The 18,552-nt window shown below is 35.7% G+C and overlaps 3 protein-coding genes across 6 annotated transcripts; 1 reads left to right on the top strand and 2 right to left on the bottom strand.

The window, feature by feature from the left end:
* Positions 1 to 3,889: 3,889 nt before the first annotated feature.
* LOC116168610 (intraflagellar transport protein 43 homolog A-like) lies at positions 3,890 to 5,153 on the bottom strand. The gene is made up of 5 exons (XM_031484539.1): positions 4,993 to 5,153; positions 4,783 to 4,943; positions 4,713 to 4,733; positions 4,543 to 4,665; positions 3,890 to 4,490 (listed from the first exon to the last, which is right to left on the bottom strand). Exons 1-5 carry the CDS (start codon positions 5,032 to 5,034, stop codon positions 4,271 to 4,273), a joined length of 567 nt encoding a protein of 188 aa, XP_031340399.1. The 5' UTR covers positions 5,035 to 5,153; the 3' UTR covers positions 3,890 to 4,270.
* Positions 5,154 to 8,534: 3,381 nt separating this feature from the next.
* LOC116169768 lies at positions 8,535 to 16,582 on the top strand. 2 transcript variants are annotated; one of them, XM_031485933.1, is made up of 9 exons: positions 8,535 to 8,759; positions 9,315 to 9,436; positions 9,492 to 9,603; positions 9,656 to 9,783; positions 15,166 to 15,368; positions 15,422 to 15,578; positions 15,627 to 15,765; positions 15,814 to 16,060; positions 16,107 to 16,582. In XM_031485933.1, exons 1-9 carry the CDS (start codon positions 8,681 to 8,683, stop codon positions 16,411 to 16,413), a joined length of 1,494 nt encoding a protein of 497 aa, XP_031341793.1. In that variant the 5' UTR covers positions 8,535 to 8,680; the 3' UTR covers positions 16,414 to 16,582. The 2 variants fall into 2 exon arrangements, with proteins under 2 accessions (XP_031341793.1, XP_031341794.1); XM_031485934.1 differs by lacking the exon at positions 8,535 to 8,759 and adding an exon at positions 8,902 to 9,230.
* LOC116169773 (NADH dehydrogenase [ubiquinone] 1 subunit C2) lies at positions 16,539 to 17,333 on the bottom strand. 3 transcript variants are annotated; one of them, XM_031485938.1, is made up of 5 exons: positions 17,309 to 17,333; positions 17,142 to 17,257; positions 16,910 to 17,094; positions 16,719 to 16,862; positions 16,539 to 16,669 (listed from the first exon to the last, which is right to left on the bottom strand). In XM_031485938.1, the coding sequence occupies exons 1-5, from the start codon at positions 17,327 to 17,329 to the stop codon at positions 16,620 to 16,622; spliced, it is 516 nt and encodes a 171-aa protein (XP_031341798.1). In that variant the 5' UTR covers positions 17,330 to 17,333; the 3' UTR covers positions 16,539 to 16,619. The 3 variants fall into 3 exon arrangements, with proteins under 3 accessions (XP_031341798.1, XP_031341801.1, XP_031341800.1); XM_031485941.1 differs by lacking the exon at positions 17,309 to 17,333 and having other exon boundaries at positions 16,910 to 17,084; positions 17,142 to 17,238; XM_031485940.1 differs by lacking the exon at positions 17,309 to 17,333 and having other exon boundaries at positions 17,140 to 17,231.
* Positions 17,334 to 18,552: the final 1,219 nt, after the last annotated feature.

The following is an 18,552-nucleotide window of genomic DNA, read 5'->3' as shown; positions in this document are numbered from 1 at the left end:
TGGAGATATTTGAATCACTGTGAGATTGTAGCTCTTTCTAATATACGTTTGAAATTAAAAAAATGTCTCACTTCAGATCAGCTTCGTCCCCCCCCCCCCCCCCTTCCCCTGGAGGGAATGAATATTTCAACACCTTTGTGGCGATTGTTAAGTCGGAAGTTTTATTTCAATGGAAAGTACAACGCTTATTCCTTATATTTTCTAATCCTTCCGTTCCAGTTTAACCCTTTCCACCGCCTACTGAAATGAATGGTTTATTATTCTGTTGTTGATTGCTCGTTCACACTTAGATAATTTCCGAATACAAATTTCAAATAAACAAGGTGGAAAGTAGGTACTCAATGCGTCGAACTACTTGGGCAACTTAGGGTTTGAAAGGCTTGAAAATGAAAACTTTAAATTTACCCATTTATTTAACGGTTGATTAAAAAATAAAAATGAGTTGTTGTCGAGTCGCCTTTGGAAGTTCAAGTTAAGTATACGATTTACCATCTAAACAAAAATTCCAAGGGTGACTCGACAGTAACTCATTATTGATCGCATAGTATATGGCTGGAAAGAGAAAAAAAATCTATATCACACCATTTTCAATGATCACACTGAGTAAAAATCCAATAGTCATGGCGTCCATTCATGGGCAGACCGAGACCTCAGAGGGGCCTAGGCTAATATTTCTAGGGGGCTCTATACTTAGTGAATTTCGGGCTCGATTTCGAGTTATCGACAAACATCTTCATTTCTATTTTATTATTTTTTCAGAAAGTTATTAAAATTACAGGTAAGGCAAACGCACTTACTATAGTATGAATACAATGAAAAATATTGAAATACAGTAGTCTTGATAATGCGAGGTAATTGGGGTTCAAAATTAAAATAGCACAGTTTACACAGAAACAGTAAAGCTCGGTCTGTAGGTACACAGCGGCAGGCAAAAAACCACTGATTTTTAGAACTAGTAGGCCTGTGAGAATCAGTAGAGTGACTTTCAACACATTACCCGAGTTTTCAGGTGCTTTAGATGAATTTTTTAAAGAAATGTCCCTCCGTCCGTCCGTCCGTCTGCTCCTCGTCTAACGAGAACGAAAAAAAAACAGCGCAAACCTTCTCCGATCAACTGCTACGAGTTCAAGGATCAGTGCTCTTGATTATGAGCCGCATTAAAACTTGCGTTTCCGAATGCGAGCTAAGTGTCAAAAAATTCCCCTACTGAAAACGTATACGATGCTTCGTATCTTATTTTTCTTTTGGACCTCGGATTGCACGGAACCTCGGATTTCCGCGAATTTACTGTAATTATTAAATTAAAACAAGTTAAAAAGTAATCGTAAACGATTTACATAAAGCGCATTTCCACTTGCATTCATTTCCCATTTGTAGGATGCAACTTCTGTTAAAATCGTAAAAATCCGGCCACAAATATGAAAGATAGCGTTGCACATGAGCAATCCATTTTTGACACGCTATTTCAATTTCAGTTTATAAGAAGAATTTCATTTCAATGCTTTTCTAAATAAGAAAGTTGGAACTGCGCATGCGCAAACCTAAATTTTGAAACCAATGTTAGATTTTCCTTTGTTCCAAGCGCCAAAGTATCAAATTTCACTTAAATGCTTCCATAGATAAAAAAAGTTGGCACTGCGCATGGCCAAAATTAAATTTTTATAGTGGCGCTAGATTTTCCTTTATTCCAAGCACCTATGTATCAAATTTCATTTAAATGCTTCCATAAATAAAAAAGTTGACACTGCGCATGCGCAAAACAAAATTTTGAAACTGGCGTTAAATTTTCCTTTATTCCAAGTGCCTATGTATCACATTTCATTTAAATTCTTCCATAAATAAAAAAGTTGGCACTGCGCATGCGCAAAACCAAATTTTGAAATTGGCGTTTGATTTTCCTTTATTCCAAAGTACCTATGTATCAAATTTCATTCAAATACTTTTATAAGAAAAAAAGTTTGCAATTCGGTTTGTAAATGGTCGAGATGCGAAAAGGGCACTGTGAATTTTGAATCGATTCGACTCAACTTTTGGCATTGCGTATTATATGGCTAAGGCTATGCCCATATTGAATTTCATGCAATTCAGTTCATAACTAACGGAGATGTAAAAGCGATCGGACGTTTCTAAACAAAATTATCGTTCACACGGACAGATAGAGGGACAGACAGGCAAAGGAACAGACGGACAGACCAATAGACAGACGACAGACAACAATACAAAATTATAAATGATCTCTAGGATGGTTAATAAACGGCAAAAGTGTAAAATTATGGAACATGTAAAAAATGGTTTGTTGGTTTTTTTACAATAACTTTTTTAGCAATAAACGCAGAAAAATTCCATCCTTGGTGCAAGCCTCGACACCATAACGAACCAAATAGCGAAAAAAGTAGAACATTAGCTCTTAAGATAAAGAACTAGTAGCGTCGCAAAACGAGCGGACGGATAGCCGGACGGACGGACGGACAAAGTGGCCACAATAGCGCATTTTTTTTTTATTTTTGTGGAAATGCGCTAAAAAGGAACTCTAACGTACATGGCATGTACCTACAAATGCTCTAAGGTTTCGCCTCGTGACATAGTTTAATTCTCGGTTCGTTGCTCCCTGTCTCCTGCTCCTCCTTACACGTTTGTCGTTGGAGAGAAAAAGGGGGCCCTGGGCTGCAACCCATAGAGCCACTGCCTAAATCCGCCCCTGCGTCTATTTAAAATTACTCGTAGATTTAAAATACGGAATTTGATGTCAATGAAGTTATGAAATTTATCCCATCGAATCTTGCAACTTTTATTTGAAACTTTTTTCGATGGCGTTCTTTTGTTTCTAAAATATTTGAAAAATCGCGATTTTCACTTTTTTCCAATTATCTACGAAACGATTTTTTTTTTCAAAATATGGCATCGGAATAAGTATCCATCAAAACTACACAACTTTGCCAATAATTTAACCGAATGTGTAAAATAGCAAAGGTATAATTTAAGACGCCCCCTGTATAGGTACCTACAGTAGCGGTCAAAAGTTTATCACAATTATAGTTTGTCGGCAATCACTTTTGAATGGTATTAACATAGAATTATATCAGATCATTGAATAAGTAAGCATAGTTGTTACATATTCAATGATCAGCGAAAATAATTTTAAAAAAATAAAACATCCCCACAACAAATAGTGGCTGACTGACTCGAATTGTTTTTCATAGCCTTCTAAATAACATAAGTATTAATATTTTATTGTCAACAGTAGTAAAATGCTAGTGTGAAAAAATCAAATTGTGATAAACTTTTCGGCCGCTACACGTAATAAACCTTTGAGGACTCATGAAGACTTTTATAAAAGTGTTCAAAAACTCTAAAAGCCTTTAGAAAACTTTTATAAACCCTCACGCCCTTACAAGCTTTCAGGTAGCAAAATGTTCATAGGTATAATTTCGTTTTCCCAGTTTTATTTCTAAACTTCGCCATCATTATGGTTGGGTTCTGAAGTACGATTTTAGATTCCCTCGCTTCGCTTTAATTGTTTTCATTTGATGTTTCTTTTGTTGGTAATTTATCTCGTCAGTTACGCATATTATCGAATCAATACTGTCTTATTGTCCCTTCTCTCTCTCTCTACCTATTAGGCACATTTCAAAACATATCTACTTATTCAATAGCAGGAAGGTCTGGAATTGAGTATTCAATTGTACTAAACAGGGGTTTGTAAGGATTAAGCCGTCATGAATATTGTATATTCCCTGCAACAAGTATAGGTTCATTTCAACAATGAACAATTGTTCTGTGGAGGGCGTTTTTTCTGGGGATGAATGTATGTGGCGAAAATTACCTGATGGTGAAATTTTTTTGGGGTCAACAGGAATGCATTTGCATATAACTCATAAAGATCACCAGCTCCTAGACTGTCGAGATTATTTATTGATGCGTTTAGATACAGTACAAAATGAAATCCATTAAAAGTCAATAGAATAACATAGTTTTATAAGGTAATAAAAAAAGTTGTTATATATATACCAATAGTTAATGCTTAAACTAATTGACAGTATACCAAAGAGTATGTTGTGCACTCTGATCTTTTACTGTACATCACAAAAAATACACTTTAGTGTTCAGGTAAACATACAATCTACTGAACACACATAAATCATAAATGAAAGATAATTTTAACACAATTATTTACCATCCTAAGAGGTGCGTTTACTTAATTCAAAAGCTCTACAATTTCATACAGGTTTAAATAATCAACAGTGGAAATTTAAAGTGTTAATAAAGTTGTTTAAGAAGCAAAAGTGCATGTAGAAACAAAATCGTGCAACAAGTTGTCTAAAGTCCACTCCTCATCTTTTTCTTTTACATCCTCTTCCAAGCACAGCGATCCTGTTAGTAGAGACAAATTTATGTCATTACTTTTACTCAGGTAGAAAAACTCGTTGGGAGCGTTTTCTTGGGTCAGCTCGTTGGCCAGTTCCTTGTATGTTGAAGGATTAATGAGAATTCTAGAAAACGTTGAATTATTCACCAACATCGTGCTTGGTACATGTTACACACGTGGGTGGTTTGATTTCGGTCGGTCGCAAGATATCTTCTTGTATTTCGTCTATATCAGGTATGATTGGAATGTCAACATCGTTATTGAAATCGATTACATTATTTTCGTTGCGGAATCTTTCACTTAAAGAATAATATTAAAAGAAAATTGTGTGTGAAACATTAATTACTCGTCTTGTAAGGGTATGCTCCTAAAATGAAGACAATATTAACCCGATGTGTATCACGTATGGCTTGTACCTCGCCGCGGTGTTTTCCTCTGCCCACCCGCTTGACCTTTGAGGATGAGTGCTTGTAACTGGCGATCCTATGCTCATACTTTCAAGAGCCCTGCTAATCAATTCATCGCTCGACTCGGGGCTGTTTGGTTTTGCAGCTCTGCGGCCTTGTTTTACTGCAGACTACAAATACGAAAAGTCACAAAAATTGTTATTCTTTAGTTTGATGTACCCGTTTTTCAACTAAATATTTTATATCTTCTTCCAAATTCATACTCGTTTAATTTGAGGGACACGAAAGAAACGGCACAAAACACAAACTAAGCTTGGTTTTAAATGTGAATTGTGTACATTGAGGTGCAAGAAGTGGTTGCTATGGAATGCAGTGGCGTAACTACAATGCATCAAAGGTAGGTACGCAATGAGGACGAGCCCCGACTTAAAATAGGCTCCGGAAAAAAATGTTCAAAAATTTAATTCGTTTATACAACATTCTGAAAAAAATTGAAAAAAACGAAGGGCCATGCACATGCTTACTTTTACAGTTTATAGTTACAGTCCGAAGAAAATTCTGAATCATTGTTCACGGAGGGTAAATAAATAACGAAGTCTCTTACATAAAGTACATGAAATACTTTGTTAATTAGCGAGACCTTCTCCAATCCAGAAGGTATCTGGAGGTCCTGGATATAGTAACCTTAGACTGAAGTTGTATTTCGAGATGAGTAATTTTAACACTCCACCTCTGTACGAATTAACAGACATTTAAAAAAGGGCAGATTCATACACAAAGAATTGAAGTCGCTAATCAGTAATCAAACTAAACGAGTTTAAACATCGAAGGAACTGGCCAATATTAAACAAATCAAAATAAGGATAACATTTAAAATGAAACAATTAAATAACAAACAAATTCAGGGATTACGCACCCCTAGTTACAAATAGTCACAATAAAACGAAGAGTTACAAATAAAATTAAGAACATTATTACCTTTTGTTATGGCACACAAATCTTGACAGTTAAAGTTCGAACAAAATCAATTGGATTCTGACTGAACGCAGTGACGCAAAATGTTACAGTGGATCTGTGAACCATTGAATTACAAAATGCTAAATCAGCAAAGCTAAATCAAGACACTATTTCTACATATACAGATTAACATCGTTTAAAAATTGTTGATATAAGGAAAGGGCCCCCAAATATTTTTGAAAACGGGCCTCTAAAATGAAGTTACGCCACTGATGGAATGAAACCATGGTCATTTACAAGGCAAGGAATAATATGCACTTCAACGTGTAGAAATATGCGCATATACAGTGAGTTTTTTTAAATTGCGAACATATGGAGTTTGCTGCAATGTACATTTCCCTATGTTCGATTTTAAACAAAAACGACATCAATCTATGAAGTGTGCGCGGTTCAACATTCCCAAAACGCGCAATTTGTGTGATATGAATAGCACCAGTCTTTTATGATGGAAAGAGCACTCGGTAAAGATTTTTTTAAATACAGCCATGTGAGGCGCATATGCAACTTTAAGGATATATTTTTCTTAAACTTACGATGACTTGACTTAACATGGCAATGCGCTGACATTCACAATTCATTGTGAACCAACCTTCAATTATTTGTAGGTCAATGTGCACCTGGTATTCTACTAATTTGATTTATTCAATACATAAATAAAGAAAATAAGAAAATATAAAAAAACAATTACAATAAATGTTCGAAGTGTCCTCCTTGACATTCTAAGCAATAACCTAACCGATTTCGTAATTAAATTGGACGGCGGTATTTTTAAAAATGTGACAGCTGTCAATTGTATCTACTACTCATTTGAACTACTCAATAGATGATGTGTTTTTTTTAAATCGAACATAGGGAAATTACATTGCATGCAAACTCCTATGTTCGCAATTTTTAAAAAAATTCACTGTATATGCACAAAAATAGTGATAATTATGCACCAAATATGCATGATGTTCTTTTAAAATGCACAATTCTTCCACAAATTTTGGTATTTAAAACAACAGGTTGCAACAACTTCATACCATATTTTTCCAAAAAAATGCACAAAATATAACCAAAAACTAATTAATTTCAACTTACACTAAATAACTCGACTTAATCTTTATTTTTTAAGGAACTAAACCAATGTATAATTAAATGTTTTTCGCAAAAGTTTCTTGCTTTGCAATTTTATGATAGGCCAGAGACAAAAATTCTTTAGAAATAACTACACAGGGATCAAAAATGCTTGAATATGCTCTTGATAATATTTTATGCACAAGGGCACTGAAATATGCAAAAATTAATTGGGTTATTTGAACTCTATTCAAGTTGATCAGCAGATCCATTTTATATTGGAGATTATGTTTTCCCAAAGTGTGAGCGCGCCCGTTAAATCAAATTTTGGATGGAGTTAATTCCATAAATGCACAAATATGAGTTGTACCTACCTTAGAGAAGAGGTTTCTTCCAACGTGGGGATGGGGGACGTCATTTTTTACCCCAATTCAATCCTAGTCGAAATTGAGAATATAATCTATGAGGTTTTAAAAAAAAATGTATTATAATTAGATCAAAAACGTTAATCTAGATATCCTACATCAAAATAAAACAAATGAATGTGTAGGTACTTTTGTTACCATTTTATTGCTAATTTCATTTTGTCTTCAAGGTTTAATAAGAAACGTAAACGTTCATTTGTTTTTTTATGTAGTATATCTAGATTAATGTTGTTGATTGGACTATACGTTTTTTTGAAAAATGTTCTTGTATGTTACATCATCGAAACGAGAAAAAAAATCTCTATCAAATGAACCTAATGAAAAGGTGCACTGCCATTTAAAAAAATTCAATTGTTATTCGTTGCTCATTTGTTTTCTGAAATTAAAACAACTGAATGCTGCCTTATTATGGGAAATAAAATGTTAAACAACTTTCATATAGCAAAATGTTGTATACATTTGATATTTATTGAGATATTTACTTTATTATTCCATACATAATGGGCACCCTGTACTTGGTACCCTTAAAAACCGCAAAGGAGTCCGATGTATAGATAGACGTAGCCAAAAAGTAGCGAGCTTATTGATGCAATCAAACAATAATTATGTATTATGCAACGAGCTCATCCTTCTTTATGGTAAGTGGGTACTTACCGTACCTGGTACAAGAAGCTTTACAAAATTGACGTAACTACCTACTCAACCGCCAAATGGCAAAATTTCGTAGTCAAATATTTGTGGACCCTTCTCCTCTTTAATTTTTGTTTTTTTAATTTTCCGTTGCAATATGCGCTAGTTTTTTTCAAAATTGCTACAAGTTACGGATGAGTAAAAGGGCCATATGTCTCCACCTCATAAAAGTTAGATAACGTCATTATTGGCGGCAAAGCTACGCGGGAACGTATAACAATAAAGCCCTACAGAGCGAATAATACAAAAACAATATCCACCTCATCTTCGTGCAGGTCTCAAGCCCAACAAATTACATTAGGGGCACATCATCTTTATGAGAATACCTACATTATTGTTGATCATCGATAATAACATTAAAAATCCACCTCTTTTGGACTTTTGCAATATTTTACCAGGAACCGTCTTGGTGATTTATTATTAACATGAATTTGCAATTTAATGTTGCAAAATAAGTAAGTCTTCAAATACTAATAGTTTGACTTTTTGTTGAGGTCACGAAAAAGTCCCCCTCACCGTTATACACCGGTCGCAAATGAAATCAAGTTTGGCCCCTCTTTTTACCACACTATGTCGCTATATTTCACGACCGCCCACTAAAGAAAGTAATCCCAAGAAGCATTTGCCAGAAAAGTGCAAGAAAGTAATACTTGACCATATGCAGACGGTCTGTGGTCTGCAAATTTACCATCGGCAGATGGGTTTGGATTACGGTGACAATGGCTGCTACGTTAAAGAAAGCTAATGGATTGTGTTTAATCTTCTATTATTGTTTAAGTTTGTGCATTATTAATTTGGGTAAGTGCCAGTTTAATTTATCCCGAATTACCCAAAAGTGTCAACATTAACGGAAATAGAAAGTCTATTTTAGAAAGTTTTAATTGATTGAGTAAAGTTGCTAAGAGACCACCTAGAAGAAATTCTGTACTTAACCATTGTGGCCCACAATTACATAAGTTCATTGATGTTTTGTGAAGGTGCAGAGGTGCTCCACCAGAAGATGGGCGTGTAAATTGTAACAAATATTTAAAAAGTTGGGCCTTGAATATGGTTATTTATTACGTTTCTTTAGGTGTGCATTCCACCGATCGAGGTTGAAATGGAAAGTACCTACGATTTTAATGTTGTTTATTATGTTTTTGTAATTAACACAAAATTTAGGAAACGAAAATCGGATACCATTTTTGGGCCCTTAAACTGCATTCGATCCAATTAACTGCGGTAAAGTGCCATATATGACTATTGCTTTAAACGTGTTAACCTTTTGCGGTAGGTACTTTTCTTTGCCTTGACCTTCACCAAACCGTTAAATTCCTTAAAAATTCAAATTGTTTTCGACCTTGTCGTTTGCAGGGTCAATAGCGGCACAGAATGCGGATAGTAATGTAAAAAAGAAAGATGAAGAATTTACGTGTCCCGAGGGACTGGGGAATGGTAATTATGCCGATCCTCAAACATGCAGACGATTTTATCAGGTAAAATGTAAATACGAATTGCGATGATCGTGAACGAAATAGAAACGTTTTTTAGTGCGTGGATGGTTACCCTTACCTTAACAGATGTCCTTCGGGCCTACGTTTCGACGATATCTCCAAATTTTGTACGTTCCCAAATGAGGCGCGATGCGGACCAATAATACCAAGTAATACCCTTAATGTTTATCACTTTTTATAACTTACTTTTGATATTATAAGCACCAGCACCGTCCACCGAACCGCCAATTGACTTAGCAGTAAAGTGCAATCCGGAGGAATGCCTCTTGCCTGAATGTTTCTGTTCCAAAGATGGTACCAATATACCTGGAGACTTCACACCATCGGAGGCAAGTATGCGCTAACAAACTGGCACGAAACACTGCAGTATCTGTTCGACTATTTTCAGTCAACCCCCTAGATAATTGAAATAGGTAGGGTTTTTTTTATTACTGCACATTGATCAAAATGTAATAAAATTGATTTATTAATGCACATGAGAGGGTAGTTGGTATTTTTGATTTTTTTTTCTGTAAAAGTATGTCCCCCAAGATAAAGCGTTTTTATCCTGCGTTCATTTTAGAAGACTGAAGAAAATGATATATCAGGTTTCGGTTACTCACACTAAAATCTCTCCCTTGATTAGCGAAAGCAACAATATTCAAATGAATTAATATGCCATCCACGTCTTTATTGGTTTTAAGAAGTTATTTTGGTTGCATAAAATTAGGCGCCCTTTAGAAGCGATTTTGTCATTTAAAAATAGACTTGGGGAAAAACAATACATGAAAACGCTACATGTCCCTCTGTATATGTACGAGGTTCAAACATATTTGGATTTGGTTTCATGAGTTAGTTCAACCTGTTCTATCTCTGGGATGTAGGTCTTTTAATTAGTCGTAATTACTAATGAGCTACAACGTTGGGAGGAAATGGACCATTAATATTGTTGATTTTTTCTGAGGCACAAGTGAGCCGCAAATGATCTGGGCGACACGGGAATTATGCGTTTATTTAAACGTAAACATGAAAGTAATTTTATATAAACAAACTAAAAAGAGAAAAAACAACCTAATTCCTACTAATCACTAATTCAAATATCCCTAAATCTAAATAACCCTATCTTAAAAATGTAATGATTATCCCCACATATACAAATTTCAATAATTAAAAGTTATATGACAATATAAACGCGCTTATATAGATGCTTTGCCGACTATGTGTCTCATTGGTAGGGTGTTGGATTACATAACCGGAAGGTCGGGTGTTCGAACCTTGGCAGGTAAGAATTTTTCATCTGTGGCAGAGATGGGAATATCTTTAGATCAATTTCGAGCATTCTGCCGCTTACTCCGAATTAGGTTTTCCTAATTAATTCGTAAGGTAAATACCGGAGTAGTATAGAACAACTTAAGACCTTCTGCATGGGCACCTCTAAAAAGCATTATACGGGTCACTCTGGGCACAAGCCTGTTGAGGGCCCAGAACAAGAGAGGAAAAATAAATAAATAAATCACTTTTAGTTCACATGCAATTATGCAAAACGTAGATAATGAAAGATAATAGGTATCTTTATTAATGATGCAGCTTGGTGACTTGAGCTGGTTATCCTTGTCGCTATTTTAGATCAAGTTGCAGTCTGATAATGGTGGCGTGGGACTTAATTTCAGTTTCATTCGTACTCTGCTTCCCAAATTCGCTTAATATTGTTCTAAAATTTAGTGTTGGCCGGTGAAAACAATCGCAGGCTGGTTAATAAAAATAAACACAGATTTTCAAAAGGCTGTAGGTACAATTTCCTCGATGGAGCTGATGAATATACATAATACACTGTCAACCTTTCAGTTACACTGTCATATTCGAATTCTACCCTACTGTACAAGGTAAAAAGAAATTAACTTTTTTTTTTAAATAAAACGGTAGGCCATTACTACGCCATTATATAAGATTTACATATATGGTATCTCGCAAAAAACAAAAAAACAAGATATACATGCGCAATTTTTATTTTGCATGGCCTGCTTAAAAATTTTTTACAAAAAATAAAATCCACACATATTATTATACCGGGTGAATACTTTCAAACCGAACATAGGGAATTAACATGGGAAAACAGTTTTTCGCAGATTGTTGCTCCCCAAATTAACTTTGAGAGTTCATAATGCCACCATTTGAAAGAAGATTTTTTTCCGCGTTTTATGATATGCAAATTATTAACGTCTAGTTGCACGTTTAATTATTATTTTGCGAAATTAGGACAATTAGGTAGGTAGTCAAAATGTGTACTTGGTTTAAAAAATCACTATAGTCATGAAAACAAGTTATGATAACTGTCAATAACTTTAATTTGTACTTACTACAAAACTTACGATGTATTCCATTGCGGAAAAAGTGTTTATTGTTGACGGCGGTAATAATTACCGCAGAGTGCGAGATTTATTTTCCGTGGAATTTAATCAAACTTCTATTCCGTCAATATCGACAATACGAGAGATAGTTTTTCAATTTGACAATTCCGGATGCTTACCTAAATCTACGGGTCATGGCTACATGATTTTCGGAGTTCATTTTATTTTGGGAATTTTTGATAAAATAATGAGAAAATACGAATAAAATTTAACTAATTCGCATTTAGTTAGATGAGAAAAAAATCTTCTTTCCAGTGGTGCCATTATGAGCCCTCTAAGTTAATTTGGGGAGCAACAATCTGCGAAAAACTGTTTTCCCATGTTAATTCCCTATGCTCGGTTTGAAAGTATGCACCCGGTGTATTATACTTATATATTATTGGTGAGAAATTTGTCACATTCAACGAATACATTTTCATTGGGAGATGGGAAGAGGGAGAGTGAAATTCCCCCGTTCAAGAAACTCTAGTGGTGTAATTTCAGTAAATCTAGTCGATGGCTAGATTGCTGATTACATACATTATTCAATTTTTAGTTAAAAAAATTTCAAAATCAATCAAAACTTTTCATTGGGTGGTTGGGGAAGGGAGGCTGAACCCCGCGTACATAGAACTTTGAGGATATAATTTGAGTAAATCTTGTCGATGACTTTGGAGAGTACCTCCATGGCGAACAGAAACAATAAAAAAAACGAGGATGGTCTGCGCTATTTTTATTTTGAATACATACTTAAAAATAAGCTATTGTTTAATTTGTTATAAAGAAGTGGGAGTAAAATTCGCTCCCAAACTTTTTTCTATTTTCTTTGTGACAAAGTCGCCCCGATAAATTCGCTTCTAAAAATCTCCCTCTCACCTCTGAATAATCGTTTGCAAGAGAGAGCCCCCCCTAGATGAATTTGACCCCTGTATTCTAAAGCGTCTATTCTACAGTTTTCATTTATTTTGTAACAAATTGGTTTTTGGAAATCATCCTTTTGAATTAATATTTCCTTCCGACTGTACCGCTAAGGAGACTCACTTCGCTAAATTCCCTCGGAAAATTTTCCTACAAGAAAATGAAACTTGATCTTCTTTAAATGCAACCACTGTACAGGGTATCTATAAAAGAACTCCGGGGTTTTAAGACAAAATATTTTAATACAGTAAAAAACGTACATACATGTTTTATACATGATTAGAAAGCTTACATTTTCAAGATTTTTTAACAACTTAGTAAAGTTCAATGTGAGCTCCGTTAGTTAGTTAGTCCAGACGACACTGACTGCCTACCGCAGCCGTTACGTCATTTCACGGTCAACGCTCCGCAGCGCTGCCAACTGTTGAGAGAAACATTCCCAATTCGTATGAGTAAAACTCTTTGAGCTGCTTGTTTCAAAGGAATTGATCAAATTTTGCTATCTTTTATAGTTTAAAAAATATTAATTTTTTAAACCCCGGAGTTCTTTTATAGACTCCCTGTATTTTAACGTCAATTTTTTTGGATTCTTTTTCGTGATTACAGTGATGTACTACCACTATATTTTTTTATAATTTTTCAAAATTTCGAAATGGTGTGTTGCTACCGTCAGCAATTTTTATTGATTGGTATCGGCGGATGCCTTAGTTACAATGGATACAATAAATAACACAAAAGTAAAATAAAGTTTTGATTGATTTTCAGTCAAATTTCAGAAACTTTTTGTTTTCACCCTGTATCTCAGAAAGAAACGTTGCTAGATTGGTTCTGTTTGTGGTATTATACGTTTCACAAAAAAAAATGGCAAAGGGGCACGAAAACCGCGAGATTCTTTAAAAACATCTGAGATACACTGCAGGACGTCTCAACCAAAATCGGACACAGGGTACAATTAAATTTTATAATTTACATACATCGTGACGGGCCGCAGGGGCGGACTGGGTACTTACGGGCCAGGTGGAATTGCATAGGTTACGGGCCATTAAAGTATTAGTGTAGTAATGAAGGTGGCGGGGGGTAGCTCTGCGGTGCACCACAAAAACATTTTTTGCTTCATTTTAGTACTCCTTTTTCGGAAATCAATTACAATACAGTTTTTTTTTTTAAATTGCAGCTGATAATTAAAACTTTTGATTGAGACGTCCGATCGAAAAAGTACGAATTGTTTTGGATTCTACGCACCAAAATTAATAAGAAAAAGTGTTTTCCCGAGAAATTTTGGTGCAGTCGATTTTTGGTAAAAAAGGAAGGTTATACACTGCCTTCTTTTGAGCCCCGAAAAAAACATTATCTCAGATCGACCCGGAAAAAAATTTTCTTATAGAATGTGGCCTGTAGAATCCATAATTTCAAACAGTTCCAAAATTGGGCTACTGGTTCAAAAGTTACAGCCCTTTGAATTTTCTTTCGAAATTGGTTTCTAGTCAGGGGCGGGCCAGGTGGAATTGCATAGGTTACGGGCCATTAAAGTATTAGTGTAGTAATGAAGGTGGCGGGGGGGTAGCTCTGCGGTGCACCACAAAAACATTTTTTGCTTCATTTTAAAGTACTCCTTTTTCGGAAATCAATTACAATACAGGTTTTTTTTAAATTGCAGCTGATAATTAAAAGTAACAAAATATACAATCCAAACGATGCGCGTCGCCTATCATTGTATTTCATCACTTTCATGCTACGATAAAAAATGGTAAATTCATTGTAAAACACTTCAATTAAAACAGAATTTTTTAATTTTTTAACAACCTAACATCAACCTCAATTAGAGAAACGTGTTAATAACTTATTAATAGTGCAAGAAACTAAATACAGCACATACTTATAAATTTCCAACGGGCCATTATGACGTACAGGCCAGGTGGCAATCGCCCCCCCCCCCCCCCCCCCCGAGTCAGTCCGCCCCTGACGGGCCCCAGGTTTTACAACGGCGAGCCGCATGCGATTGATGCATTGGATGGATAATATTTCGAGGTAAATGTTCTCCATTGAACGTACTTACCTGTCTGGGTAGTGTCCTTAAAAAAATATAACGAAAAACTCAATTTCGCCTCGAATTTTGCTTATGAGCTAAAAGCTTAAGTTTCGAGTTATCCCGAAACCGCACGTCGATTCGTATAAATGACATGCAAATATACCCTATTGGCCCGATGCAGTAATTTGTTGCCACAACCGTAAAGTGGCGTGACTGAACTTAAAATTATAAGCTAGACGCCTTCTCCTGGTGGAAATCTACTGGGAAAGTCTACTAAGATGGGGCCAAAAAGAATAGCCCCTGAGAATCAGATATGTGTAGCCTTAAATGGATGTCTACACTTTCCGTCACCCTGAATATATACTTATCAAAAGTAATATGTATGGTACATATTCTAGATTCCACAAATGATCTTACTTACATTCGATGGTGCAGTTAATTTGAATAACTACCACTACTACAAGAAATTATTCAAAAAATACACCAATCCCAATGGATGTCCCATTAAGGGAACCTTTTACGTAGCCCACGAATACAGCAATTACCAGATGATACAAGAGTTGGCTAGTAGTTCACATGAAATAGGAACAGAGACAATTTCGTAAGTAACATTTCGGCTTTTCGACATTTCTGCGAAACGTTTTTGTTTTAAAGATTGCAAACCGGCTTGCAAGACAAAGGCTACGAGGAGTGGGTAGGTGAAATGATAGGAATGCGCGAAATTCTAAAGCACTTCGCAAACATTTCCAAGAACGAAGTTGTGGGAATGAGAGCGCCCTTTTTAAAACCGGGACGCAACACTCAGTACATGGTATTGTGATTCACAATTAATGTTCGTTTATTGCATTTACAATTGTAGGTTTTGGAGGACTTCGGTTACCTGTATGATAGTTCTGTCGGCGTACCTGTCTCACCGATTCCAGTGTGGCCTTACACGTTGGATTATAAAATTCCTCATGAATGCAAATCTGGGACGTGTCCTACAAAATCATTCCCTGGTAAAATACCTAATAGACAAGTGAACATTTTCTTTATCTAACTTTTAGGTATCTGGGAGATTCCACTAAATTCACATTACGTCGAGACCTTTGAAGGTGGCCACTGCCCATATCTCGATCAATGTGTGTTGCATAATCACGATGCAAATGAGGTATTTGAGTGGCTTCAAGAGGACTTTAGTAGGCATTATGATCAAAATAAGGCACCCTACATGATGCCCTTCCATACTAATTGGTTTTCCATCAAAGCTCTAGAGGACGGCTTGCATAAATTTGTGAATTGGACGCAGACTTTGTTAGTAGTGAGCTAACGTTAATCTTAATCTGTTGTTAAATTTTAGACCAGATGTATGGTTCGTTACCGCAACCCAAGCGCTAACGTGGATTACAGATCCTAAACCGTTAACTGAGCTCAACAAGTTCGAGGCGTGGGATTGCAAAAAGAAAAATGGAAACATTCCCAAGACCCCCTGTTTAAGTCCCAATAAATGTGCCCTCAGTTTCAAACCAGACAACCAAAATTTCACAGACACACGCTACTTAGAGACATGTGTGGACTGTCCGAGTAAATATCCGTGGATTGGTGATGCTGAAGGTTCAGGTATCGTTGGGAGAGATAATTACGTGCCAGATAACGGCAGCAAATAAAATACAACTCCGATAACTACATTCAAGTATAATCGAAAATCTGGCCAGTAGACCTAGGTATACAGAAATGTAGCAAAACAAATGCTCGATCTCACAATCAACAACAATAAAGTGAACAGGAAAAGTTGTACAGCATATTTTTTTGTTATTAATAAACTGTTTTTTAATATTCCGCATTTAATTACATACTACTAATAAATTCTCCTTTAACGAATAGGTACCCAAGGTTCAAATACTTCGGAGTATTTTTTCCGTTCTGCAAAACACCCGGTACAAGTATCTGTTTCAATGTTACGTTAACTTACCGAAATCTGGAAAGTCGTCACGATGCAATTCAATGTAATGTCGCAAAACTGCGTCCCTTTCCGCCAAATACTCGCTACGATTACTATCTATGTATTTACCTAAAAAGCCACCCAGAATGGTAAACACGACATGTTTTTGAATGCCTAAAATGTAATAGTTACATAATTACTAGGTTATGTGATTAAATTACCAGAAAGCATTGGTCGTCTTATAAACCAATTCGACCCACAGGCTAACGCAAACATAAACCCAGCGCCGAGACCTGGACCCCAGTATTTATTAACGCAAGGTTCCTCGATTAAGTATTTGTTTGTTAGAACTTCGATCGGATCAGTCGACACCAGTGGAACTTGCGCCATTATTATCTGAAGTGCGCTGTTAAAAAAATCATGAAACAATAATACAAGAAATTCAAAATACACCTCCAACTTCTAATTCTGGTTACAGTTAAAGGTAAATATCTTGTATTTGTATGTAGTGCACATCTGACATTTAAAGTTGACATGCACGTCACATGGATGTACCCACGTGAACTTAGCTACAACGAATATATTAATAATTAATATAGAGCGGCAAATTAACTATTAACAAATAATAATAAAAAGAACATCAGTACACGGACCTCTTTTTTTAAGCGGTCCATACATCCGTAGCAATAATTCCTCAGTAAAAAATAAAATTATATTAGCATGTAAAGCACCTGCGTATTTCATCACTCAGTAAGTTAGATACCCGTGTAGGGGCGGGAAAGAATACCCCTACTGCAGAGACACTGCATGTCGTAAGAGGCGACTAATCAACGGTATGGGTTTCAGTTACGGTCCTTGACATAGTAATTCTTTTCGGATTACGGTTAAGGTCACCGTAATGTTGAACATTGGTACATGTGAAATTGTCGGGTAAATAATTTTATAAAAAACACACATACAGGTGCGTAGTCCATATTTTGAGCCCTCAGCTTATTTGAAAATACTATTACTCTAATTCCACCGGCCTATTTCTTTACTTTCCCCCGTGCACCCTAGCTTTGTTCGAGAAATTGTTACTCTTCGGGTTAAATTAAACGCATTTAAGAAATGAAGAGATCGTTCCAAAACTAAAAGATTATAAGCACTGAAACCAGTTTTATTTCCAATTTTATCAGTCGTGGAACGATCTCTACATATGTACTTATTAATAATTTTGTAGATTCGAAAGATATTTAATTAATTAGCCCCTCTCCTACCACTACATTGGCAAAGTTCCGCTCAAATTAATTTTGTTTCTAAACAATTATAGCTCAATCTGCGCCTAATTGTAAAATGGGTCGCAGCCAAACTCGCTATCTATTGTTGAAGGGTGAACACGGTCTGTCGGGGAGGAGAGGGGGGGGTACCTCCTCAAGAATCCAGTGGGTACGGTGGCATGGCGGGGTTCAATTCTATCTCCCTTTGAATACTATGGTTAATTTTTTCGATATAGTGCTCCAGAGTCGTATAAAAAAAACAGGTAGCATAACGGGCGATCAAAAATGAGTTGCTGTCGAGTCGCCTTTGGAAGTTCAAGTTAAATATGATTTACCATGTAAACAAAAATTCCAAAGGTGACTCGACAGCAACTCATTTTTGATCGCATGGTAGAATATCTTATAATTGATACAATTTTTTCTCTCGGTAATCGATTACCGATTATTATTGTCTCACACATCAATTATAAGATATTCTATGCTACCTGCTTTTTTATTAACTGTTTTTAATGATTCCTTTATAAAATACAAAATATGAACGCAATACATTTTCAAGTGGTGTAAATTTCATTAGTTTGATCATCATTGCAGCAGGCAACACTAATTGA

The sequence above is a fragment of the Photinus pyralis genome, unplaced genomic scaffold (genome assembly GCF_008802855.1).
Source record: "Photinus pyralis isolate 1611_PpyrPB1 unplaced genomic scaffold, Ppyr1.3 Ppyr1.4_LG4, whole genome shotgun sequence".
Lineage (NCBI taxonomy): Eukaryota > Metazoa > Arthropoda > Insecta > Coleoptera > Lampyridae > Photinus > Photinus pyralis.
This window is presented reverse-complemented; position numbering and strand designations above follow the sequence as displayed.